General features: G+C 40.1%; 1 protein-coding gene across 1 annotated transcript in view; it reads right to left on the reverse strand.

Annotated features, from left to right (window-relative positions):
* MACROD2 (mono-ADP ribosylhydrolase 2) overlaps positions 1 to 27,971 on the reverse strand; it is a 1,318,211-nt gene that overhangs the window by 41,665 nt on the left and 1,248,575 nt on the right. Inside the window, exons 14-16 of the mRNA XM_073339564.2 lie at positions 16,195 to 16,272; positions 15,391 to 15,465; positions 14,651 to 14,746 (exon numbers count right to left, since the gene is read on the reverse strand). Of these exons, the coding sequence (XP_073195665.1) occupies positions 14,651 to 14,746; positions 15,391 to 15,465; positions 16,195 to 16,272 (249 nt within the window). The remainder of the gene's footprint in view (positions 1 to 14,650; positions 14,747 to 15,390; positions 15,466 to 16,194; positions 16,273 to 27,971) is intronic.

Below are 27,971 nucleotides of genomic sequence, written 5' to 3' on the forward strand. Positions count from 1 at the left end.
TGAACAAATGGTCTCTGCCACCAAGTAATATTGTGCTTTCTTGCAGATATGCCTAACCTTTCAGGATTTGCTTTTCAAGCTCTTTATTGAAATCGCTCAGGTCTTTAACTGATCTCCCCTGGGGGCTGAAAAGCCTTAAGCTAATTAAGCACGGCTGAGACATGCTTGATGAGATGGGAAAAACATGAAGCTTTTGAAAGGGTGAAAAATCTCTGGCCATCTGCTAGTGGTGTTGCAAAGAGAACAATGAGGAAGAATAAACGGGACAGCCTAGCCGGAGTGAAAAGGTACAGGATTCCTTTAATTACTGGGTCAATGAGACCATTACTGCTTGGAATGCCTGTGAAAGCCAGCAAACAAGCTTAGGAGGCTCAGCAAAAACAACAGCTCTTAGCAAAAAAAGAATTTGAAAGCAAGTGAATTGGGTCAGCTTTCCCCAAGAAATGTCTGTTATTAAAAACCATAGGTAATGTATGAGGGAGGGAAGGCCCCTTAATTGGAATTAGATTGTAGAACGGCCTCATCTCTCTCTCCTTTTATTTTGCGCGTCTCAGAGGCCCTGCAGATGGAGCTCTGTTTAAATGAATACCACACAGCCAGCCAGAGAGGAGTTTCTGTTGTACTTGGCAGTACATGTAACACCAACAGACCCCCGTCATCGGCGGGCAGGATCGAACCTGGGTCCTCTGGAGCTAAATGCTTGAGCTAAAAGCCATATGGCCCTTAGCTAAGGTTGTAGAGCAAACACATTAATTGTTCTCTAAGTGGTCTTGGTGCCACTAGATGGGACAGAACACCACACACAGGAGGTGGGTGGGTTACAAACTTCCCCTAGCTGAGGAACCATGTCCTGAGCTTCAGAGACTTCCCAGCTGAAATCCCAGACGAGCCTCCGCTTGTAACACCGACAGACCATGGTCATCAGCAGGCGGGATTGAACCTGGGACTTCAGTGCATGAGTCTCTAGTGCACGAGCTAAAAGCCCACTGGTTCTTAGCTAAGGCTGTAGGGCAGACTCATTGATTTATAAGTGGTCTTGGTGCCCTAGAGGGGACAGAACACCACACTCAGGAGGTGCGTGGGTTACATACAGGTGAAGAGCCTGCATTTAGGTTTTAAATGCATGCCCTGGTGTTTATTCAGTATGACAAACAGTTCACGTGCTACAGCCTCTTAAGACCTGTTTAAGACTCCTCGGTGTTTTCCAGTCTTTTACAATTCACTAGAGAAATGTGTAGAGTTTAGGGGGCCACTTTCTTAACATGCAGTAGTATAACGCTATCTTAAGTGGCGTTGTCAGCCATGAACTGTGAAAATCACAAATGGGATCTAAATGAAGAACACAATGATGTTCTCTCTTCCCACAAATTATCGGTGTGAGAGTTAAGCTGACTATGGCTGCATGCTAGGGATAAGCAAGGTGCTTCTGATGCAATAAGCAGCACCCGAACTCTTGTCAAAAAGACAGTAACTTCTTTTTAGAAATGTGAATATGTACAGATCATCTTTTCCACATTATTTCAGTTTGATGTAGTTAAATCATGCTCTGCTGGGATCCAGTCATATTTCAAAAGCTAAACAGGATTAGGCAGGTCAGACTTTTAAGGATTAATTAGGAGCTGCCAGAAGTGGTAAAGACACTCCATTATTGGAAGGTGCTGTCTTTAGAATGAGACATAAAAACAAGGTCCTGATGACTTGTGGTCATTAAAAATGCCATGGCAACTTTTGAAAAACAATGGTGTTAACCCCAAGATTGTAATCAAATTTCAGTTTGCATTCCTCCACCCCAAATTACCCTTGCTGTTCCGTTTGGGAGAGGTACTCTGCACTTTGCATCTTAAACTGTTGCACGTTCATGTAGCATTGCTGTTAAATAATTGTGGTGTTTGATGCCAGTGGGGGGCAGCATTTCAAAGGTCGATAATATGATCACCATATTAATCAGTTTGTGAAACAATGTGGGATCCTTTAAACAGGTGTTGTGTATATCTATTTCTTATCACTATTTTTTCATGCTTATGCACTTCAAGCTGGCACCTGAAGCAGAAATACATCTAGAAGGTCTGTTCTCTCAAAATTTTAGGACCAACCCAAAGCAGGCAATACTAGAAATATTGTTTTAAAGACTTTTCTTGGAATATGTCCAGCCCAATGCTGCAGATCCAAGAAGGTCAGATAGTTTTAACAAGCATGGAGAGGTATGACCTTGGAAGACCAAGAAGCAGGATAAACAAAAACCACTGAGGGTACCGGTTTAGTACATCTGGACTCTAAGGGGAAGTTGTTCACTATACCCACTTACCACTGTTTTAGAGTAGAACAGTGGTTCTCCAACTATGGGGCAGGTCAGAGGCCTGGGAATATGTCAAGGGCGTCGCAAGTTATCTACTTTTATTTATGTTTTCCGAAGATCGGGGATAAAAGGCACAGCTGGAGCCCCAATGCCAACAGCCACACCCCCGCCACTTGGGCTTGGGTTCTCCTTCCCCCCTCCCCAATCCCTCACAGGGGAGGCAGCCCAGGCTTGTGCTCTCTTTCCCCTCTCCCCACCACCCCTTCCCATTCCCTCACCGGGAGGCAGCAAAGCTCCGGCTGTCAGCCCCGGGACAGCAGCAGCAACACAGAAGTAAGGGGGGCAATGGGTGCTAAGTCTGCTGTGAAAAGTAATGACAAATATCACTTTTCACATTGTCACCCTTACTTCTGTTCTGCTGCCTTCAAAGGTGGGTGCCCCGCCAGCAGCCGCTGCTCTCTGTTCTGCCTTCAGAGCTGGGTGGCAGTATATGTACTTTGTGGGGGGGGGGGGGCAGGGAGGAGGAGGAGGGCAGGACAAAAACGACTACAGACACAAAGAAAGGGGGCCAGATTAAATAAATTTGAGGACCACTGGTGTAGAAGAATCCCTGAGCCCTCTGGTGGGATTTCTGTAGGCTGTACCTCACCCTAAATAGGCCCCACAAGCCAGACAGTGGCCAGACAATGGGTCTAATTTGGGTTAATTCCCATCAGGGCTTTTGAAGTTCTAACTAGGGTAGACTCCCTTAGCTGATGAAATCAGGTGCAGCTCAACACAGCTGTGCTTAAAACATTCAAAAGAGAAGACGAAACCATGTGCGGACCAGAATCCAGGCCAAGAAGCTCTGGAGATAGAAACTCTGTCCTGGTTATGCTCTCTCGTTTGGTTTTGGATTGGTGTTCACAGACTACCAAATTGAGCCAAGAAAACATGGGCAGGGACGTTCCTGGTTTGTGTTATTTTGACTGAATAAGAGGCTTGTAAATAAACTGGAAACCCAGAGCTGTGCTTCCTGTGAACTCTTGCCAGTCACTCAGACCGTAACCTTGCCACACTGATCTGTGACCTCACACTTTTGTGATCCAGGTCAGGTGGTATTGAGGAAAGGCCTATTCTCCTTTGCTCTCAGAATCCAAAATGTTTTAACTTGTTTAACTTATTTTTTTAATCCATGTGAAAAAGGTGTAAGTGTTCAATTTTTTACTCCACTGAGAAAACACTGGACATACAAACATGTCGTCTTAAGAACTGACAGGTAAAATAGATATTGCGTGTTTTTTGAGGGGCTCTGCTAAATGCCATAAAGATGTATTTGGTCTGTTCATGTCAGCTAGCAAGCCCTGTACCTTGAGCAGGAACATCATTTCTGTGACATATGATTATTAGAGAAACCATACACTTCACACCAATGATTGACCACAACAGGAACATTTTCATACCCTCAAAAGAAAAGGACTGGAGCAAAGACATCAGTGCCCAGCATTTTAGGATAAAGACCCCACTCCATTGAAATAATAATTTAGGTGGTTTTGTGGTTTACCTTTGTGCACTAAGGAAGGCACTGGAAGTCAAAGCATTCAGGGCTGAAAATGATGGATGACTTCTAAGCACATGAGAAGAATACTCAAAAGGTTGTGAAATGTTTGAACATCGAGTTCTGTTTAGAAAGTGTTAGCTATGGAACAATTACAGTGGTGAGCATCCTGCTCAGTATAAAGTAAGGGAGGAGAAAAAAAAAGCACAATGCAATTCATATTTGTCTAGTGCCTTTCATACAAAAAAAGATTCAGAGAACATTTGGCAGCTGATTATAGTCTATCTAAAGAAAGTGCAAACTATGCTGGTTACAACACAATGTGCAGGCTCTGTGGCATCCGTGATTATGGCAGGACAGGAAGAAAGGGGTGGAATGGTCAAGTTTCATCAGAAAGGCTCAGCAAGTTGGTTCTGATAGTTTTAATAGCAGGAAAGATTAGGAAAAAGGTACTTGCAGAGAGAGGAGATGTTGAACACTTCTGATGAATCCACTGACCCCCTGAGGGATTGAGGTGGGAGTGGATCCCACTGCTTCATGCAGTTGCAGCCTGTGTGTGTGTGCGTGCGTGCAGGGAGAATGAGGTGGGTGTGTGTGTGCAATCTTAGGCTTCTTCCCTAGGACTAGGGCACAAGCATACTGATGGTTACCTCACACTCATCTTGAGGTGAGATTTGATGAGAATCAACCAAGGGCAGGTAAGCTGTTCCAGATGGTGAGGTCTGTATGACTGAATGCTCAACTGTATAAAGAAAAGGTGAGGGGACAGAAAGTCAACTATTGGAAAAGTGTGAGTAACAGGCAGAAAAATAGAAAGAAGTGGCTTAAAAGAAATGAGGAGAAGACACTACCATGGAAGAGCTGAGTGAGGACATGATATTTTCACTGCTTCCCTTGCTTGGGGTTTCTACTGGTTAGAGACCATTTTAATTTCTATTGGGTTGCCACAGGACTGCAGAGAGACTGCAGCAGAGATGTGCTAAAATCAGTGCATTCCCCAGATTAGTTACCCTGCACACATCTCCTCCTCAGCGAGAACTGCTCATTATTTGGATGGTGCTGGCCCTGTCCCCATCGATCTCTGTGCAAGGGAGGTTGTGCCTGCTTTGTGACACCACAACTTGGGGCTGTGCAGAAGCAGGCATAAACTACGGGAGAATCTGGCCCTTGGTCTTTAAAGAGAGGAGCCTGGGACAGAATTGCAGAGGTGGAGGAGGGAACAGAATCACAGATAACCTTAGTGGGAGAGGAGAGAGCAGGGTCAGAAAAAGGAAGGGATGACTGAGAGGATGTTTTTAGACTGCTCATCCCACAACAGCATTACTCTTATGGAACACTTTCTTGTTCTACACTTGAGACAAAAGAGACCTATCCAGTCTTCCGCTTCCACTGCTTGCTTTCCTCCATCTATTCCCCAGTCTCTGGGTCTTCTAAAGGTGCAGTTATGAAAGCATCCTACAGAATTTATTTAATGAATATTCATTAGCTATGTAGGGTCTTGCACCTTGTGTGGTCATTAATACTTGTGCAAGGTAGATGTAAAATGCTACCACCACTTGCATGGCATATAGAATTCTGATTTAGTAGTACTTTGCCCTCACTTTGCACAGGTTTAAATGATTACACAAGATGTAAGGCAGTGAAGAAGCAGTTATAGATTCCTGTTAATGCCAATTATAGAGACAATTGAGTTGGACCCAAACATGTAAATCCATTCCCTGTCCTGGACTAATTCTATCAACGTGATTCACTAAAAATAACATGAACTCTTACTTTTTGAATGTTAAGAAGCACAAAAATATACACATGCTGGACCAAATTCTTCCCTGATGTGACTTCCCTGATAGATCAAAATGAAATTACACCAGGAATTAATGTGGCGTTTTGGATCTATTTTAATATGCACATGAAGTTCCTGTTATCATTAATAGGAGTTAAACTCACAATTCAGCAGAAAGAATAGATTCCTATATAATGTATTATTTTCACTATGTACTTGGATGCCGTTTGATATGTTTTGAAACAAGTATGTGTTTCAGTTGCAGGAGCTACTGCTGATTCTCTGGAGATTTATGCTAAAACCAAAGACTGGTAATCTTCAACACAATGTGAAATAAGGATTCCATTATCTACCAATTTTTTTACGTTAAAAGGTCATTATCATTGTCTTAAAGCTGTTTAAACCATGTATATCACAAGTACAAAACATCTAACATCATAAAATAATACCATAAACATATGAAAAGTTAAAATGACTTAAAAGTTAAAAGTTCAAATCATCTGCTTTTCAGTGGGATTTCTTATAGTTTTATATGTTTATTGGCACTATTACTGTGGTAAATATCTTGAAAAATATACAATTTCTTATTAGGATTCTCAGAGATTTTCTTTTCTTTGGAAGATCTCTGAACAGTTATTTAATTAGATTTAATGTTGAATGTGTTTCTATTCAGTACTTCTATTCACTATTTTTCTATTCAAAAATTGGTTATTTGAACAAAACAAAAGCCTGTTAGCCGACGGCCAAGGATGTTTGGTGAGGTGCCAGCTTTGCCCGTTTATACCATCCGTGACTTTAACCGCTAGGACGCACTGTCCCTTCGCGGCAGGCAGCCCGGGCTAGGCTGACGGATGCCCCAAGGTCCTAACCACCCGTGACTTTAACTGCTAGAGCTCAGAGCTCCTTCGCAGCGGGCAGTCAATACTGACTGACAGGTGCCCCAATGGCAGCACTAAGAGCCTCTCCACACCCGTGACTTTAACTGCTAGAGCTCAGAGCTCCTTCGCAGCTGCCCCAAGAGTTTGCCCCGTGGAGGCGGCACAACTCAACGCTAGGCTCTTAGTACTCTCACCTAATGGCCAGGCTTTAGAGCCAAAACGGCTGAGGTTCTTTAATTGTGTTGGCTGCTTTACAATAAACCAGAGAAAACAAGTCAGGCTTATGCATAAATGGTTACCAAAATTTATTAAGCTAGATTCTAATCATGTGGTTACAAAATTGCTAGTGCCTACTTATTTAAATGTAGAGATGTTACACACACAAACAAGTTACAAAACTGAAGCCACAATCCCAAAGAAAGAAAGCAAAGTATAGAGCTCTATTTCAAAATATGTGTACACTAAAGATAGGAGATCAGGTGTGGGTGCTTCTTACCCTCCTTGCATCTCTCGATTCCAGCGGTGCCAAGCCAGGATCGGTCACTCAATTCCGCGGAAAGACGAATAAGGGACAAGGCGTAGGGACCCTCTTAGCTGCAGAAGCCTTGGGAGGCTGTCACTTATCTGACCAGCAGATAGATAGTGAAAAGCACTCAAAAATCATGGTGCTGTAGGTCCCCTACTTATACCTCTGTACTCCTTTATTCTCTTTCTCCTTTCTTATGCCAAATTGAGGCTGGTCTGTCGGGGTGACGCCAGCTTTCGCAAGAGTAGTTTACACTTGCAAAGGAGAGAAACAATAAGTGTCGACTACTGGACATTTCTTTTATCAGGGTAAATATTTTCCCAACTAGGATGTTGGTGTGTGTGCATCACGCTATTTAGTTGGGGCTAAGAGCCATGTCTGTCACAGGGCCTCTGCCTGCTGTGAGCTTAATCCTTGTATCTGTTCCCAGAGGCACATTGTAGCAGCACACCTGTGCTTTCACAGCTTCAAAGGCTGTGCTGGAATATATGTTAAGTGCCCTGTTCCTGCTTCCTCCTGTGTTTCCAGCAATGCTGGTCTGAGGGGGGGGGGGGGGGGCTGACTGTCTGGCTACAAAGCCACATTGCAAAAATTTTCAGAATTAACAATATCTTTTAAGTGGAGAAAAAAATGGCTAATTCATTTTGACAGCATTTCTGTTTTGCTTGCTGGCAATAAAATGAAGAAAACAATCAAACGCTACAAACTTTAAACGCCATCATTGTAAAAAGTATTTGCTTGTCTTCTTTCTTTTTTGTTCCCTACTATCAAAGCAGATGTCATAAAACGACTGTGGCAAAATGTTTAAGCTGCAAGATTCCCTAATGGTTTCTATTTTTATTAGCACATTGAAAGATGGAATCCTCCCAGTGAAAGAAATGAAAAATAATTAAAATTTAAAACAGAGCTTGCACCACCTGTTCTTTACAGATACTCATTCTAGCCTGATATAGGGAGAACAATGAAAAGAAACAGAACTTCTTTCAGTTATTGAGAATATCATCACATTATTTTCTCCTAGAGGGTTGTAACTGATTAGCTATGACTTTGGAATCTTGTAGTTGTTAGTAGTCTATTCCACTGTGATGACAGAGTACTTCACGGTCATTGATTCATATATTGATACTACTATATTTTTTGTGATACAGAGCAGCTACCGTCTTTGTAAAGCCTCACATACCACTATCTGTGTTTAGGTTCTTCAGCAAAGCCATAGACTACGTAGCAGAATTACTGGGGGACAAGGGGAGCTACTGCTGACTTTCCTTTTTTAGCTCCTACAGAGTTCAGAATAGAGCCCTGTAACCTGCAGAACTAACAGACTTTGTAAAGCAACTCATGAATACATCACCCTCAGCCATTCAAGGATTCTATACAAACCTACTAGAATGCCAAACCTATGGGAAACATTTCTCCTAATCTCATAAAAATAGAGTTACCGTACAGTCTTTGTCAGCAATGACAATAAAGGGGAAAATGAAACAACTCTACTTTTCGACCCCAGCTATGGTTCTTCCAACAGAGATGAGAGATATTCACTGAAGGTAAAGATTGCACTGCTATTGACCATAGTGGACCTATTCATTGGATATTGAAATTCCACTTTGAAAGTTCTTTAACTGGCTCATATCACAAACACAAAATTCACTTTAAACTTTTTTAAAAAGTTGTCTAGAAAAATAACAGCACAGAAAATGATTCATGTTGTAAACTTGCCAGTATTCTCAGGGGGTACACTCTGCATGGATTTCTACTGAGACCTTTGTTTTCATCACACCCCAGCTACTTCCAGCATGTCTGCTCTTCTGATAGTCCACTTCTTCATATGGCTTGGAATCAGACTGTTGCAAAATATGCGGTACAAGATTAAATCCACAATTCACCTGTTTTTGACTTCACAGAATTTCTCCCCGCATGCAAAATGTTCAAAGCTGGGGATAATTCTTTTGTGTATTTTCTGGGTAGCGGCAGAATTCTGTGCTGCATTTCAAATTTAGGGCTAGATTGTGTTTATACAATCAGACCTGTTTAAGAGCCAATGTGTAGCTGTGCTGCCCTGGGAACACTCTACCCTCAGCCACAATTCCTTAGCCGCTTCCTCCTTGTTCCTGAGGGTATTATCTATTACTGCTTTGTATCCGCAGAAGATTGTCAGATCCACATCATCTTGGATTACAAAGGATTAAAAACATATGAGGTCTTTAAACCCTCATGCATCAGGACATAAGTGATGGGGCTTAGGAATAAACTTCTCCCATGGAAAGGCTAAGGCATTTCATTTTAGGGCTTCTTGCACTTCATCTGAAGTAGCTGGCATGGGCCGCTGTCAAAGAATAGACAGACCAAAGGCCTGATTCAGTACAGCAATCCCTTTGTTCCTAGTGTAACCCACACCTGCTTGGTATGGCACTCTGTTCCCTTCTAGTGGCACCTAGCTAGAGATTGATGAGTCTGCTACAACCTTAGCTAAGAGAGATGTGGCTTTTAGCTCATGAAGTTGAGACTCATATATTAAGCTTCAAAAGTCCCAGGTTTGATCCTGCCCACTGATGACTGGGGTCTGTTGACGTTACACTAGGACAACTCAATAAACACATATGGAGTTTCTAATTTAAGATATTTTAGATACATGAAATTCCAAAATAGATTAGATTTTTCCAAAAAAACAAAGAACTTCTCATTTTTAAAATCTCACCTCTCCACACGTCTTGTCCATTTCAGCTCTTTAGAGAAGGTGTTGAAGATGAGAAGAAATTGGGTTTACAAAAAAGAGCTAGTTACAACTACTGTGGCTCCATACTAAAGATGTCAGTTTTGTTTCAAATCTTTCTGAGATTTATTTTGTTTCTTTATCATAGCAAACAATGACATAGCAAAGAATTTATGACTTCTGTCAATATCTTCAAATGTATGTGAAAATCCTTGAAGCAAGTATATATTAGAAAAATTGAGACATCTTCCTCACCAGATTTCAAGGATATATAATTTTCTCAAAGTTTATACTGCAAAGGCACCTATTCATTTCTAAAGAATTTATGGGTGAAAGACCTGGAACTCAGCTGTTCAAATGAAGAATGGATCAAATGATGGATAAGCAGTTACTTGCCTACTCACTGGTAGATATATTGGCAGCTCTGGATCAAAATTATAGGTAGGACACTGTAATATGTCTTAGCCTCTATATGGATTCATTACAGCACTTTAAAAAGTGCCCTTCAGTGGTGGGTTGTGTCTAACTATTCAGTGCAGTTCTGCTTCTGCTCTTTTGCAGACCCCTACAAGAAAGTAAACATTTGTACTATCTAGTGTAGGCAGTGAGCAGCTACCCAAATTGGATCCTTCATTTATAAGAATTATTCCATTAAATTAGCAGCTGTGCGTTGTGCATACAAGAGAGTGGAAGGCACAGTTATTTTACTCTGAATTTACTTTCTCACTTTTCTGAGTGGGGCAGTATTCCAGGTGTCACAGTAATAGGACCTCTACTGAGGATATTCACCTCAAATTGAGGAGGTGATGTTGGGAAAATGGCACTGGTTTCCAGACTAGAATGAAGAGACAGAAATCTCCTACAGAACTGCTCTGACAAAAGAGATTACAAACATGTTTTTGAGCTATCCAAAACTCCGATAATTGTAGGATAATATCATGGGGTGGCAATAAGAAAACAGACAATATTCTATCCAACATACAGAAAAGGGGCAAATAATGGATACTTCTGTTCACATAATACTGTCCTCCAAGGGGTAGAGCAGGCTCTAAGGTTGACAGATGAGAGAAATCATCAGATCCAATATCTTTATATAAGGAGAGACTAAGTATGTAAGTGGGGAGAGTAGGCTCAGAGCTAGGAAACAGCTATATATACACCCAAGTAATATGACTTTCATTTTCATTTGTTATAAATTATTAGCCCTGTTAAAAATAACACCAAAAAAACTGAGCTGATTCAAAATGCCACTAAAGCCTGCATGTCCATCCATTACAAAAGGATGGCAAGATTTCCAAGCGTATATATAAGAATTGCCAAATTGAAGATTAAAAGCATTCGTATGGCATTTCCCGTATGTCCTATTTGGTCAGTGATCATAAAAGGATTTGAGATTGTTCCCTAATCTTCTGAGAAATGCAGGTTTTCATTATTGTTTTGTAGACTAGTATTGAGTGGATTCTAATACCTGAAGAAAGTTACTCTAGAATGCATCTTGCTTTGTCTCTCTTTTTCTTTCTTTGCTTCCAAGTAATATATTAACTTTTAGTTAAAGTATGAAAAAAGATACCTCTATAATATTAACCCTGATTTTTATCAGTGTTTCAGAAAAAAAATATTTTTATAGAACTCACACCAAGTGTTTTTCATTGTAAAATACATTGAGAGAAACCAAGCTTGCACTACAAAATATAAATGGCCTAGGTTTAACAGGAAAAATATTAACCTCAACCAAAAAAATCTATCTTAATATATGGGATGGAAATGAAAGATCTCATTTTTATATAGTATCAGAAATGTACCCAAAGAAAAAATGTGTGTGTTTGGATGCATCACCGCATAAGCCTGGGTTAACCCCATGGGCACAAGGAAGTGCAGGCTGCTGGCTCAATACATCCCAGGGAAAGGCAAATGGCATTTCAACCTGCCCTCCCCTTAGCATTCTGGCACAGGATGGCAGCACTAGGTTCTACCAAGGGTTCCATAACAGACCTGTCAGCAGAGACTGCTGAAGGCACGCACTGATTCAATGCTGCTTCACCCAGCCGTCCTGTACATGCCCTCTCTCTGGCCTTATTTATACTGCGTGGGTAAGTCGACCTAAGTTCTGCAACACCAACTGGAGTTGATGTAGCTTAGGTCGATTTACTGAGCTGGGTTGATGGGAGACACTCTCCTGTCGACTTACCTTATGCTTCTCGTTCTGGTGGAGTACTGGAGTCGATGGGAGAGCAATCTGCGGTCGATTTAGCAGGTCTTCAATAGATCTGCTAAATCAACCCCCGGTGCATCGATGGCTGCAGCATGGATCCCCGGTAAGTGTAGACAGGTGTAGACACGCCCTCTGACTAGTAGCCACCATGTTTCAGGTTGTGGTGGCTATCAGTGGAGGAGAGGTTGAATATGCAGACACCCTTCCACCAGGGTCTGCATTGGCAAGGGGGATCTGACCCCTGTTATCCATTTAGCTGGTCCCATACCTCCACTGATGGATGTGGAATGGTCACAGACAACTCCCATGAATCCAATCACTCCTCTTATGATGACATGGTACATATCCGTCCAAGATGAGCCTAATATCTCAGCCTAGTCCTAAAACGGAACTGATGTCGAGCAGACAAGGATGGCATTCTGCACTGCTTTACATTGGAATACACATGAAGTTTTACCACAGATCAAAAGCACACTTTTCATATCAAAACAAAGTAGTATGACTGGATTTTATTTCATTGGAATAACACTCCAGTATTATCTTCTTTTTCAGCGTTGCTAGTCAAAAATATGTTATTTTGTTCTACTTCCAATGTCCTGCAGGTGCTGCTGAAAACATTTAACTGAATTAGTTTGAGGCAGCTCTTTGCTTCGATGAGACACTGTTATATATAAAATCTCTTATTTATGCCAGGCGAACTCTTGCCATTAGAAGTCTCTCTGGGACATACTCATTGTACTATTTTATCTGCATCAACTGCTGTTCAATTCCCCACCCCACTTTCCTTTCAAGATCCATCTTACAAGCTGACTAACTTTGAAACCTAATGTTGCGGCATCTGTGCACATCAAACCTGAAAGCAGCTTACAACATGTGTTGTGAAAATTATCTACACATTTTTATACACATTAGTATGAAATAAAACAAGGGGAAAGCCTTATTTTCCTTCCCTTGTCTGGATTTTTAAAAAGCATTGATTTATTTCCCCAGCCTGAGGTAGTTTAAAGGAGGATGCATTTCAAAACAAACTATAAGAAACATTTATAGGTTTATCCAAGTGCAGTTTATCCATGTGTAGAATCAACACAGTACTTCCTCCTGTTATGGGTCCAATCCAAAATCCACTGAAGTCAATGGGTGTCTTTCCATGAACATCAATGAACTTTGGATATGTAAGTACCATTAATACACCTAAACCACAATGATCTGAAATGTTCAGAAAGACCCTTTAACTTAGTTGATCCCAGAAGCTTTTAAATAAGGGACAGGAAAAGTGCCAAGAACACCTCTTTTCTGACATTACCTCCTTTAATGCAGCATATTTTCATACTAGGTAGAACAGATGGTGAAATCTAATCTATCCACTGAGAGCTAAATGACAGTCACTCGCTGTAGGGGACAGTAAAGTATTAAAGAGAAGGAAATGTACAAATATGAAAGTACACTTTGTGCAAAAGTTGCTTTTGATGAGGCATAAAATAAAATGTAAATAATTTCTATGAGAAGGAAACTAACATAATGGTTCTGGTATTTGCAATTAGAATGAGTCCATTTTATAAAACCTGGATTTGCATTGAAGGAGAGGAGTACTATTTACTTGGATTTGAAGTATTATATTGATTACATTATCACTGTCAGTAATAAAACACAACACAGATACCGTTAGCAATACTTGTTGTAAAGAGGTGTGTGATTAGTATCAAGTTGGATTTGCATTAAAAAAAGAGAGAGAGAGAAGATGCTGTTAAGCAAAGAGGAGTGTAACCTGGGTTTGCAATGAAGAAAAGTGTCAATACTACTAACGTGAGTTTGCAACTAAGTCAGTATCAACGTGGTTGGCAAAAGGAGTTCATCATTAGGAAAATCTAGTTAGTATTGACCTGGATTTCCAGAAAAGATCATGTTTGGGTTTTAATATGAAGCTGTAATTGACCTATATGTTCTACCAAGGAAGGTCATATAATTGCATTTGCTTTACAATTAGAGAATTATTTCAATAATATATTGCTTTTTTTATGTGAGCATGACTTTTATAAATGATTGGCTGGATGTAGGACTCCCACAAGAATTCCTAAAACTCTGAAAATTGAACTTCTGTGTTTCTTAACAATAGAATAAATAGTGATTTAAATACTGTACTCTCGGACAAGATTACTGCTTCAGCAGGACTCTATGTGTGTGTGTTCCAAATATTGGTTTCTTTACTAGAATTACTAGCTTCAGTTCATTAATTGTTAAATCTCTATTTATAACCTCATAAATCATTTAAATATCCAGTTATTGCAACTACACTCAGTATTGTACTTCCACTGACTTTAAGAGAAAGGATACTTAAATATAGATAAATTGCTTCTTTAATCAGCAGTTTTTGAAGGTAAATGTAAAAAACCTACAATAAACAGCTTGTGTGTTTATTTCAAAGCTATTTTGAAACTTGAGTATATCACTTTCCTGCCCCTTATGTTTTCTTGTGTGGCTTCCAACCAAATACATAACAACATTTTAACGCCACCTGGAAAAAAAGACTTAAAATATCATCTTCATTTGCTATGTCTTTCATTTAAGAAAATTGTTGCCGTAGTTAAATTTGTTGTAGTAAAACAAAAAATAGCTGTGCTTACCAACACAAACACAGCTTTCAAGAGAACTTGGATTTCATGCAACAGCCTACTTGAACTCTCTGCCTACCTCTAATGTATAGAAAGTCTTACCTGTCTCTTCTTCTTTGCTTTCTTCTTTGTTTTCATCTACTATAGGAGTCATTGGCTTCTCGACCTTGATTGCATCCTCTTTATTTGACAAGGGCTCTGAATAGGATGTGATGGGAAACAGAAGTGAGACAGTTTGTTGTTCAGAACTCATGTTGAATAAAATGATGAATATATGATCCTTGAAAACATCAGCATAGAACCAGATTGTAGAATCCTTTTCACACTGCTGAATATTCATGTAAGCAGTGCCAGTGAGGCTGAGGGACAGTTCCAGTGAACATGGGTTCAATCCTGCAAGGGGCACTCTGGCCCCACTCCAGTAAAGCACACGCTTCACTTTAAGCTTAACTAGTCCTGCTGAAGTCACATGCTTATAGGTAGGCATGTGCTTAAATATTTTGCTGGACTAGTACCAGAGAGTTCATCACCTGGCATGATAGGGACCTAAGTGCTCATTGTCATGAGTAGGGGTTGCACAATCTAGCCCTTAACTTTTTACTTTTACAATGGATGCCATTAAAAAGTCAGCATTTACCACTGAGAGTTACTGGAGATACCATCGTTATTTCCTATTTGGAGCCAAATTTGGATCTGGCATAAGGAAGGGCAATTCAATGAATGTGGCCTTCTAGGTATAGAGACATAACTGTGGTACCTCAAATGCCATAGCACAGCTTCTGTTGATAATTAGTCATGAGTCACTGTTATCTTACTCATTGTTTATACAGCATTTCTCATACCTTCTGTTTCCATGCAGGAGCTCTGGGAATCTGTCTGAGTTTTCATTTCATCAATTGTGGAAACATCCTGTTGTCCTGTTAACATCAAAGATTGGAAATAACATCAATGGGATACTTATGTGCATACAGAAGAGAGAACACTAAAACTGGGTACAAAACCAATATACAGCATATTTCTCTGAAGCCAGTTTGCTTGCTTGCTTTCTAATTAGAAATTATAACATTGGGGTCACTTTATAAAAGTTAAAAACAAATAGCTCTAAAATGTATGAAAGTCCTCCCCAGTATTAGTATTTAGTATGAAGTAGTAGTCAAAACAGACCACACTTAATGGAAACTCTGGACTATAGTGTTCTATTTTTTGCGAGCATACTGATTTTGATGCATCAGCCATGATGAATTGTCTATCATTGGGAGCTCTGAAGCCTTCTCTGATAAAGATTTTTGGCTGTCACCAGAGAATGGATTAGCAGCTGCTTCAAACCACCTGTACTTGACACTCAAGTTACATAAAGCAATGAAACCAATATAGCAGGCTTCTGGTAACAAAAATATAATGCTCTGGGGCGACCCAGAATCAACATGGCTAAAATAAGATATCTGGAAGTCTGTTCCTTTTCCAGTAACACTAGAGATGACAGTATCAAGACTGATTGGCATATAACATCTACTAGTTCTATAGTAGACATTTTCCTGAGGCAACAAAGGTCACAGGTGAAAAAGTTGAAGGCTATAACTGAAACAATTTAGGTTCCCAACTGATTCACTATTTGCATCTTAAAGAATTTCAACAGGTAACCTTACCTTCATCTTGATCTTCTTCACACATTGCATGATGTGCTGGGTCATTCTCTTGTGTGGCTTCGGACTCTTTTGAGGAATCTGATAAAAACAACAAACAAAATAATCTTGTAGTTGTTTTCTGGTGGCAACATCTGAAAACTACTTAGGACACCTGAATCCAGCACTTGAAAATACTAGATTCATATTTGGTATTAAATTACTCTGATGGCATTTCTTTTTGTTTAAACATAATATTAAATATAATTAAAAAAAGCATAGCACAGGTATAAATTGCTCAAATTAATTTCAGGAACTGTACAGTTATTGTTATGTTGTCTTCATTACTGACTTCTAACAAGGAGCTAAGTGTAAAGAAAATATAAGAAAATCAGCATGGAATCACAAAATTAATTTCTAACAAGCGAAATAATACAAAGATATGGCCAACAACAGGAAAAATAACCCATCTACTTGATTAATTATATTATCCATTTCTTGGAAATAGCAGTAGTGTAACACTGACAGACCCTGGTCTTCAGCAGGCAGGGACCTCTGGAGTTTCGTACGAGAGCCTCCACTGCATGAGCTAAAAACCATCTGCCTATTAGCTAAGGCTGAAGAGCAGACTCATTAATCTCTCTCTCTAAGTGGTCTCGGTGCCACTAGATGGGACAGAACACCACATCCAGGAGGTGTGTGGGTTACAGTAGCACTTTTCATATAAGCACTTTAAAAACATTAACCCCTATTATATCTTAGGTGAAATACTAGCCCTATTAAAGTCAATGGCAAAAGTCCTGTTGACATCAGTTGTCCCAGACTTCACTCCTGATGATGATGATGTTAGTACACTTGCTTAGTACATGCAGAAACTGAGACCCAGCTAAGTGAATTGTCCAAGATCGTACATTGAGCCAGTGTCATAAGAACAACTAGACCAGGAGTCTGAACTCCCATTCTTCTGCACTAGCTGCAGATCTCATTAACATACAAATAGAGCATAATGTTAATAAGATATGAAGGAAAATGTTTGGCAATACAGCCCACACCATTACTGTTTCATTTATAGTGGTGAAAATAACATTATACAACTATATGATAATATATTGTTCAACTGGGCCTATAAAGTCTATGTTTTTATATTCAACCCATCACCGAGACATTTGGGGATCATTTTCTGCACAGCTTTGCCTTTGACCCTTGCTAGCACAGGCCACAGAGTCAAAGGTGAATGGAAATTTTCCAAATTTTAGGGATAAATACTGCTCTTGAGATGATAATAATGCCAGTGATAACAATAAGAGGGGATGTGGGCATATGTATCAAGAGGAAAACATACCCCAACGTTGTGCCAGTCAGTAAAACTGTCCCATGCTGACAGATTCCTATAAGGAAACTTAACAAGCAGAGTTATGAGACAATTTGTTTATATATTAGAGCGCCACTTCCACACATTTCCTTCTTCTAAAATAGCACAGAGTGCCACCATAGGACGCTGTTCCTTAAGCCTGCCGAGAACAATTTTTGATGGATAAGTGAGGAAATCAGGCAGTTAACATCTGATCTAAATTTAATAATCTGCAGAGCAGGTATGCACTGAAAGTGTGTGGTGTTAATTAACTGCAAATAATTCCCCAAGGCAAATATTTAATTACCTGCACAGCTTCTCATTTCATTCATAGAATGACAGTACGTTTGGAAGTAGAATGGAACATGTATAGATTTTTCAAATTATCTTGCTGGTGTAAAATCTGTCCACACTAGCCCTTGCTGAACTTTTTGTTGCTGTTTTAGTTTGGACTGAAACTGCTACATAATGATATCTGCTAGACTGCAGTTTGCGGTCTCCTTTCATAGTCGGACTGCACATTTTGCTATGATTTAAAAGGGATTATTCAGTTAAACCTGAATCAAGAGCTACAGTAAATTAGAGTTTCATCAAATGGTAACCTTAATCAAAATATGAGTGCTTCACAATTAAAGCATCTCTCCAGTAATTGGGGGTGACAATACAAATCTACATGGAAATTGTCAAAGTTTACACCAAAGTGTAATCGCACTGTGTTAAACACTGGCCCCGCTAAAGTAAATGACAAAAACGTCAAGAGCACCAGGCTTTTCTCCACTGTCACTGTGTTTGTTTATGATCATGACATGTAGAGTTATCGTCTAAATTGCCACATTCTTTTTGGTTGTGCTTTAATTCAGTGTTCATAAAATGTGTTGTACTGAAAGTGCTAGGGAAGGAAGCCCTCTGCTTACCTACAGGCCCAGTGCAGTGAATATGAAAGTGGCAATGCAAGCTTCCCCACTGCTACATCAAACTACCACACAAAGCTGCCTCTACCCTTACAAGGGACCACATCTAGGTGTGAGAAAACAGCCTTGCTGACCTATTCAATTGTACATCTATGCTGAGAACATCAACAAGAGAGCCAGTTAATGCCAGCTGTTGTGATGGGGACACCTAGTGGGAGACCACCAAATTTATTTCACATCGGCCTTCAAACAGTCCAAAATGGGTGTTGGGTTCAAACTAGTGACAGAGGTGAAGGACGCTATATGCCATTTACAATCCTCTGAGCAATCCAGTCCCATACCTAGTGCATTCTTCTTCATACTGCTACACCTGTGACTTCAATCTTGGTTTGACTGGCCCATCTTGCTCCAAGTATGAGGAATGATTCCAATTTCATGTAAAATCAATTCAAGGTATCCAAAGCAACAATTACAAACATTGGTCAATAACAACAAATGGAGTTTTGGAGCCAAATTTATACCTAATGTAAGTGGGTGCTGCTCTGTTGTTTTCAGTGGCGTATCAAATCAGTTTACATCAGACCAATATTTGGCCTACTGTCTAGGGGTGAAAATATAGAGCAAACTAATACCACTAGACTGTAAGTCATGCTGAACTTTAGCTTAAGTGCCACAGCTAGAGACCCCTATATTGTTTGGCACAGTTTTCAGATTTTAATATAACATAATTGGCTGTGCATGACTGACTGATGTGAAATTGCTATTATTATATCATTTAATATTTTCATTAAACAGTTTTTCATTTCTGAGTTGTACAAAGCAATATAATAATATAGGATTCTAAATTATTCTAGATAATCTGCAGTGAAGATTTTGTATTACTTTTCTTTTCTTTTTTTGCAAAGAAAGTAACATGGACAAGAGTTATTGCCTAATTGTGAGAGTCAGTCAATGCTATTTCAGCAGGAGAGATCAGGCTTTACATTGGTATGCAGATTTTGACTTTCAAAATCGTTAAGGTCAAGACCATATCAAAGATTTTTTCCCCCTGAATGCAAATATTACATCAAATATTCAAGTTACAGGGGCCAAAGATAGATTTACTTTTAGGATTAACACCAATAAAATATAGGAAAGAAGTAAACCCAGATTTATAAAGGAAATCCAGCTTATTGAAAATACATGACAAGAGTAAAAATAGAAGATGTAAAGCACAGGGCATGAAAAGCTGTTCCTAAAATGGATATGAGGACAGATCTTCAGCTCCATTTCAATGGGGCAAAGCAGCAGGAAACTCCGAGTAAGGGAATCCGTAGGCTGAATTCAGATTCTGTAGTGATTCTACACTGTGCTCTGGTGATCCCTGGATGTTAAACAAACCCTTTACGGCCATGTGTAGTTGGGCATAAATTAGAGCAACCCTGAAGTTGCTCTAATTATGCCAGGAACTGGGACTACCCTGGCTAGCTCCATAATTGTGGAGCCAGGAAGGTGGCATAAAGGCATTGTTGTTCCCCCAGCTACTTAGCTGCACTGAGCATATTTCAGCTGCCAGCTCATGATATCCATTTAAACAGTAAAGTGCCCTCGATTCTAATTACACTCATTGGTCACCATTTACCCACCGTTACCACATAGTGGTGTCTGAGACACTACAGGTTTGTTCCTTAACACAGAACTGAAAAAAACTGTACTGTACTATTTGAATTGTGGGAGAGGGCTGACTTTCTAATGATGACCTCTGTTGGTGGCCAGACACATGCAAATGCAAGTGGACAAATGACAGGCCACTTTCATTTACCTGAATACTAAGCTCATGGATATTGATGATATATATTGTGAGAATGGGGGGATCACAGTGTCCCAGTTCTTTTGAGATATTATTTTATACAATATATGGAGCTCTCCTTACACCACAACCTCTTTCCTGACACTGTTCTTTCCTCCACACTTCCTTCCTGCTGGTATTGTCCTCCCAACCTTCTTTAACCCTTGTACTAAGGCTGCCCGGCAAATAACTGCCAACAATTCAATGTTACAGCACAATGCTGAAGCAGAATGTCATGCTGTACCACGATGACATCATGACAGACCACAGCACCCTAAACATCGGAAGAGGAAGAAATGATAAGCTAACTGAGTGACTAAAAGATTCATTTCTCTTTTCCTATTTGTTGTTCATTTGGGATTTTTTTATATTACTAAAGGCAAGAAAATAGAGGCTGTCCCGCAAGCTGCATGCTCTTGCCTGTCTCTATTATAGCCTGTCAGCACACTTTTGTCCTGTTCTAAGGGATTCTGAGCACCCCGGAGATGCACTTATGTACCTGCTTCATTTCAATCACAGGAACACTCACAATGAAGTCTATTGGACTACTCACACTGTTAAAGTTAAGCAGGTGCTTAAGTGCTTTGCTGGATCAAAGCCAGAGCACATAGCACCTTGTAGGATCCAGTCCCTTGTCCACTCTACCCTTCTTTTACTCTGAGTCTTTCTGTTTGCTCTTCCTGCTTTGCTTTATGTTACTGCATGACCTTTCTCTTTAGATACGTAGGCCTGTATATATACACACCGCCCTGGGAGTGTAAAGGACCCTTAATGGGGCTTGCAAATGTCACTTATGCCCACTTTCTCTGAGGTCCATTTAAATAGCCAGAGATGTGAGAAGGAACCTTACTGTAAATGAGAATCAGGCCCTCAGTCTTCATTTTAAAATCAAACCACGAGCAGCAATTTCCAATAGTGATTAACTCAGGATCTGCAACTACAACATTTAATGTTTTTAAAAAACAGAAAGCTAACCCAGGGTCACTTATAGGACTCTATTATGTTTTTTTGTTTTTGATTTTAAAAGGTTTTTTTGGTAAGAGCAAGAGTGGCTTTGTGATATTTCAAACAGCAGCAATGTGATTGTCTCTGTCTTTTAAATATAGCCAGTCCTCTTCCCACTTGTGCTAATAAGAATAGTTTTGATTTAATCTTTTATTACATTAGTGGCTACACTTAATAGCTGATACCTCACAACAGAGATTGCAAGGGTCAGACTTATAGATCATGGATGTGAATAAACCACATGTATGATTTACGAACTTTTAGAACACTGCCTATTTGTGAGATACAGCCCCAGGGGAGGTACATGGATTGCAATAAACTATCACCACTATTCTTACTGCACATAGATATACATTACTTTATCTTAACACTGTACAAAAGAGCATCCTTTCCCCTGTCTTTCATACCATCTCAGACTATATAAGGCAACATTACTCAAACATAAAATTTGCAAACATTCAGGAAGAGGGGGAATGGTAAGAGCTGAATGTTAAGTGGTTTTAATGATCTTTTAAGATTCATTTCCCCAGCTATTCATTGCACGGCTTATTTACTTGTCATTTCTAATGTGCAACACATCTGGTTCTTGCATACACTCTGGATAAATCACCGTGTTTTAGAAGACTAAAGAGGGAAAAAGCAGGCCACTATAAATGAAAAAGGTTCACTGCATTTTATTTTTAAGTGTGATCCTGCGAAAAATGACTGGAATATTTCTAGAGTGAAAGAAATCAAGCAGGCATCCAAAATTACAGGTAACGGTGTACATGGAAGCTGGCACATGATTAGGGTATTCTTGTGCCTCATAAATTGAGAAAAACATGTTAAAATGGAATACTATAAAATGGTGATTTATAAGAATTTAGGGAGATATTCTTGAGCTTTGACTTTAAAATGTTATTTTTATATCTGCCAAGATTTCATTTTAATCCATCTTTATGGAGTCCAATCATTCTAGACTGGAATGGAGGGAAATTTCCTCTTAACAACACAGGGAGTTTCCAAGAGGAGAGACCATTTCCTGCTTGCAACAGAATCAGAGTGCAGACCATAGTTAATTATTTATATTGTGGTAGCATCTAGAGGCTCCATTCGGGATCAGAGCACCACTGTGCTATGCACAATGCTAGGCCCTGTACAAAAACAAAGTGAGAGGTGGTTGCCTGCCCTGAAAAGCTTGCAATATTATTAAAACAAGATGCAGCCAACAGGTGCCCTACAACCAGATGGAATGGGAAAGGGAGGCTAATGGAACTGTGTTTTCATAGGCCAGATATGATTACTGCTAAATGGTTTTCAGTCAGTGAGTATTTAAAAAATTAATAAGATACATAAATAAATCAATAAAATAGATAATTGCCAGGCAGTCCAACTGCCCGTGCCGGTGATTAGCACCATAGAAGGCCCTCACGACGATGGTAGCAATTAGTTCAGTAAAAGACCCTAGTGCCCATGCTAGTGATTAGCACCACGAAAAGTCCTGGTTGCCAAGCTGCTGATTCGTATCCTGGAAGGTCTTACTGACCATGGTAGCAGCTGTTACCATAGAAGGCCCTACTGACTACGTGAGTGATTAGCACAGTAAAAGGCCCTACCGGTCATGCTTCTGATCATCACACTAAAAAGTCCTAGAGGCCGTGCTAGTGATTAGTACAGGAAAAGGCCCTAGTGGCCACATTAGCAATTAGTACCATAGAAGGCCTGTAATGGGTTAATGGTAATAGACAGAAGGAAGAGGAGAGTCTTTCCTGGTGACAGGCAGTCAGGTTGATCGGACCCCCATGTAGCATCCAGGACTGTGAATGGTGGAGCCATGACCAATACACAAAACAAGCCCAACTACAAAGCAGAGAGAACAGAGGGGAAAAGGAGGCAAAAATGCCTGGGATAGCAGAGGGGCAAGAACCCCATGCAAGGCTGCCTCTGAGAAACCCATAAGGGGACAAAAGGAGACTGTAAGCCCTGGAACTGAAGGGCTGATTGACTCAATTTAAGGTAATAATGTATGGACTGGACTAATTGCAGACAAATTGAAAGAGACTAGTTAGGAAAAAGCTGAGACCCCCTAGAGAGACTGCACCAAGAATAGTTGACAAGGCCTTACTGATCATGCTCGAGATTAGCACTGTGGAAGGCCTTACGAGCCACAATAGCAATTAGCACTGTTGAAGGCCATACTGGCAACACAAGTGATAAGCACCAAGGAAGGCCCTAGTGGCCACATGAGTGATTAGCACCATGGAAGGACCTAGTGCCCATGTGTAGGTCTGACTTCACATAAGTAACTTGCCTCAGCAGCTCTTAATGGGCATAAATGGGAATGTGAATGGAAGGTTAAGTTGTAAATAGGGGCTTGACCAACATTATGCTGGCGTCAAGATGTCTGTGCTAGCTAAGATAAACAACAACACCTTGATGCTAGAGACTATGGAGAAGATAAAACTGGAATGTAAACATCAGGTTCCATGTGAACAGCACATGGACAGAGCATGTTGTACAGGGATTGATTCCTACAAAGTAACCAAGTCAATCCAAAAACAGGCAGTGTCATGTATAACAAATTCAATGTCATGTGTAAATGTATATAAAGGAAGAGGCTATCTGTGTAACTTTGGATATGTGGTTTGCTGTATATTCACCCCCTAAGCTTGAGTCTGATCAACTCAGCGTACCTTTGCTGTATGCCAAATAAAGGAACCTGAGTGATGAAATCCGGAGTCGAACTGAGTGTTTTAGATCCCAAAGAACTGAATAAAGTGTTCTCCGAGAACAAGGTGTTCTGGATAAGCTGAACGGAAAAGGCCTCGGAGGAATTTCCAACACCACACTAACAATCAGCACCATGGAGGACCCTCCTGAGCACACTAGCAATTGGGACCATAGAAGGCCCTACTGGCCACACTAACAATTAGCATTGTAGAAGTAGGTCTTCAATGGCTTTACAGACAAGTTTAGGGAGGCTGTTCCATGCATAAGGGATGATAAAGAATGTAATGCTAATCTCTTTACAGGAGAAGCAGACAAACAGGCAATGGAGGCTGATAACATTAGTAGATTACATATTTGCCCTGAGCAGAGTGGTAAGGAGGAGCTTTTTTGAAATGTGAAAGGGCCTTAAAAGGTAAGGAGCAGAAGCCAGCATCTTCTGCAATGGAGAGTCAGAGAAGGGACACAGAGGGGGTAGGGGGCGACATGGTCAGATTGACTGGGCAGGAAGATTATTTAGGCAGCACATTTTACATGGATCAAGGATTGGTACCAACAAAAAACAGGTAAGAGGAGGTTGCAGTAGTTGAGATGGATGAAGATCCATGTGTGAGTTTTAGCTGTACAGAGAGAAAAGGCCAGATCTTGGAGATTTTACGGAGGATAGAGTGACAGGATCTGGACACAGCCTGGACATACTGAGCTGGGGAGAGGGCAGATTCAAAGACAAAGTAAATAATGAACCTCCTGTATTTCTAAAAATGATAGGTACGACGGGCACTATGAAAAGAAACATTTGGCAGGCTGGTGACGACTGGGGATCCAGACTGGTTCATGCTCGCCAATGTGGCTTCCTAGAAATCTGTATACATATCAAAGAGAAAATATGACCATTGCAACTGGAACAGGTGGTTACAGGTATCGTTAAGGCTGTTGAAACTTTTCCCATCTAAAAGGTTTTTCTTCATATACCAAAAAACGTTCCAGGCCTGCCCATGGGTGAAATTTCAAAAAAATCAACGGTAGCTGCTGGGTTCTCTGCACTTTTGAAAATTAGGTCACTCATTGAGGTGCCTAAATATGGACTTAGAAGACTAACTTTAGGCACCTAGTTTTTTAAAACCTTGGCTTTTGATTCAGGTTTTTTTCACTCACTTACTGACATGTAATTTATACCAGTTTACACAACACCTCTGAATTTGGACCATTTATGTCTTTTAGTGACTTGTTTATCTTGGGTTGATTCTTGAGTTTTTAGGACACCAGGACTCTTCCAATGGTGAGAACTACAACTGATCAAACAGGACCTTTAAGTTTCATGAGCATTTACATATCCCCGGGATGTTTACAGTTCTCTTTATTACATGAACTGAGTTTGCTAGACTCATAGAATCATGGAAAGGCCTTGAGAAGTCATCAAGTCCAGTCCTCTCCCTGTGGCAGGACTAAGTGAACCTAGACCATCCCTGACAGATGTTTGTCCAACCTGTTTTTAAAAACCTCCAATAATGGGCTTCCACAATTTCCTTTGGATACCTATTCCAGAGTTTAACTACCCTTAGAGTTGGAAAGTTTGTTCCTGTGATCTAGTTAAGTCTCCCGTGATGAAGATTAAGCCCATTACTCCTTGTCCTACCTTCAGTGGACATGGAGAACAATTGATCACCATCCTCTTTATAATAGCCCTTAACATATTTGAAGACTATTACTAGGCCTCCAGCCTTCTTTTCTCAAGACTAAACATGCCCAGGTTTTCTAACCTTTCCTCAAAGGTCATGTTTTCTAGACCTTTAATCATTTTTGTTGCTCTCCTCTGGATTCTCTCCAGTTTGTCCACATCTTTCCTAAAGTGTGGTACAAATAATTGGACACACGATTCCAGCTGAGGCCTCACCAGTGCTGATTAGAGCAGGACAATTACCTCCAGTGTCTAACACAGGACTCCCCAAAACATATTCCTAATTCCAGTATTACAGAGAAAAAACATCCTCTGGCTGGCTGACATTTTAACTGAAATTCAGTGAATGCAGAAAAATAGCAACATGCTTTATATGGTTTATACTTCCCAAAGGAACACAGACTTCCATGAACACCTGGAAATACATTAATTGATACTTTATTTTAAAAATTAATTAACATATGATTTAATTTAGTTGACCTTCAAATGTAAATTAAGTTCTTATTAAGTGCTAATGAATTAAAATTGGTACAGTACGTACAGAAACTCTGATAGGGTTACGTAACACTCCTTAGTTAGGCCTATGGCTTCATTTTTGTTTTTGCTGCAACACAAAACCACTGTTAAATCAGGGCACAGGGGAAGTGGTGGGGCAAGTGACTTGTAATGGGATACAGAAACTCTCTCCTCAAAGTCTGAGATTCAAAACCAGCGTAAGCCAATATCAGAGGAAAATCATTATTACATAATGGCTGTTTAGTGGCCTATTTATAATGAGTTGGTAGTCCTGCTACAATTCTGAATGGGCAGGAATAACAGACTGTGTGCAGTCTGTCTTACAGGTATTTTATCTGCTTTATAAGCACTAATCATTCTGACCACTGTGTTCTGTGTTTATAAATAAAGCGTCTCTAAATTGAGATATACTATCTATAAAGAACAGGAGTACTTGTGGCACCTTAGAGACTAACCAATTTATTTGAGCGTAAGCTTTCGTGAGCTACAGCTCACTTCATCGGATGCATCTGATGAAGTGAGCTGTAGCTCACGAAAGCTTATGCTCAAATAAATTGGTTAGTCTCTAAGGTGCCACAAGTCCTCCTTTTCTTTTTGTGAATACAGACTAACACGGCTGTTACTCTGAAACCTGTCTATAAAGAACCTACTTCAATGTGCATGTTAGTAATGAAGCGCTACCAAAGGTGTTGCGTAGAACTGCTACCCTACAAAGAATGAGCTAGTAGCTGTGCATGAAGGACTTCAAAGATAAAACAGCAACACTTCTTTGGAGTGTTATCTATATTTGAAACTATGATTCAGTGAGACAAGCCTGATGCTATGATGATGTAAACGGAGAGCCGGCACGGACTGCAGTAAGAGGATACTTCCAGAGAACAATTCCTAACATCCACGTATGCTTGTAAGAGGAAGAAATACTGTTAGCGGAACTGGATATCTAAAACTGAATATGTCTTGTTTTACTGTTGAGGAGAGGCAGGATACCAAGGATGCATCTGTTTAAAGACCACAGGAAAAGAAGGGGTCCCACATGGACCTCCCTTTTTGGAGAATGTTCCTCTAAAGGAAGTAACCTCTTTTAACCTCTATCTCTCTTATGTGGGGAAGGGAAGAGATATTCTTTTACAATGATATATGCAAGGAAGTCTTAAAGTAGTCTATAATATTAAGAGCCTTCCAAAAAATGCCTACTGCACTGTTCAGATATGCAGGTCCTATTAAAATCCTTTAATATCTGTTTCTCTCTTTTCTGTAAAATCACCGATAAAAACTGAGCGAGAGGGCCCAAGTAAGTGGCTTTAATTCCAACTTCTCAAAAATTGCCACCACCTTTTGGCACTAATTGACATTCTTGTTCTCAATCTGAGGCGATGCCAAGGACTGAGGCTCCAGTTCAGGAAAGCACTTACACATATGCTTACATCCATCCCTATTCAAGACAGAACATAGGGATGTGTTTCAAACCCACTGAAGTCAGTGGGACATAAGCCTGTGCTCAAGTTAAGCATCTGCTTAAGTACTGTCCTGAATAGGGGATGTGTTCTTGAATCGAAGCCTGAGTTGGCATGGGAAATGAACTACCCTTTTGCTTCTAGTGATGGGCCCTATAGAAAAGGGTGGATTCATACTTAAGAAAGTAAAGAAAAGCTAGAGCATAGACTGCAACAAAGCTCTCAGTCATTATCTGTCCAGGGCTATCAATATGGTACATTTCATAAGCATTAAGTTACATTCAGATTTATGAAACAATATATATTTACATATATCAAAACAATAAATAAATGAACGATTCAATTTATTTCT

This window comes from Lepidochelys kempii, chromosome 3 (genome assembly GCF_965140285.1).
Source record: "Lepidochelys kempii isolate rLepKem1 chromosome 3, rLepKem1.hap1, whole genome shotgun sequence".
In the NCBI taxonomy this organism is placed as follows: domain Eukaryota; kingdom Metazoa; phylum Chordata; order Testudines; family Cheloniidae; genus Lepidochelys; species Lepidochelys kempii.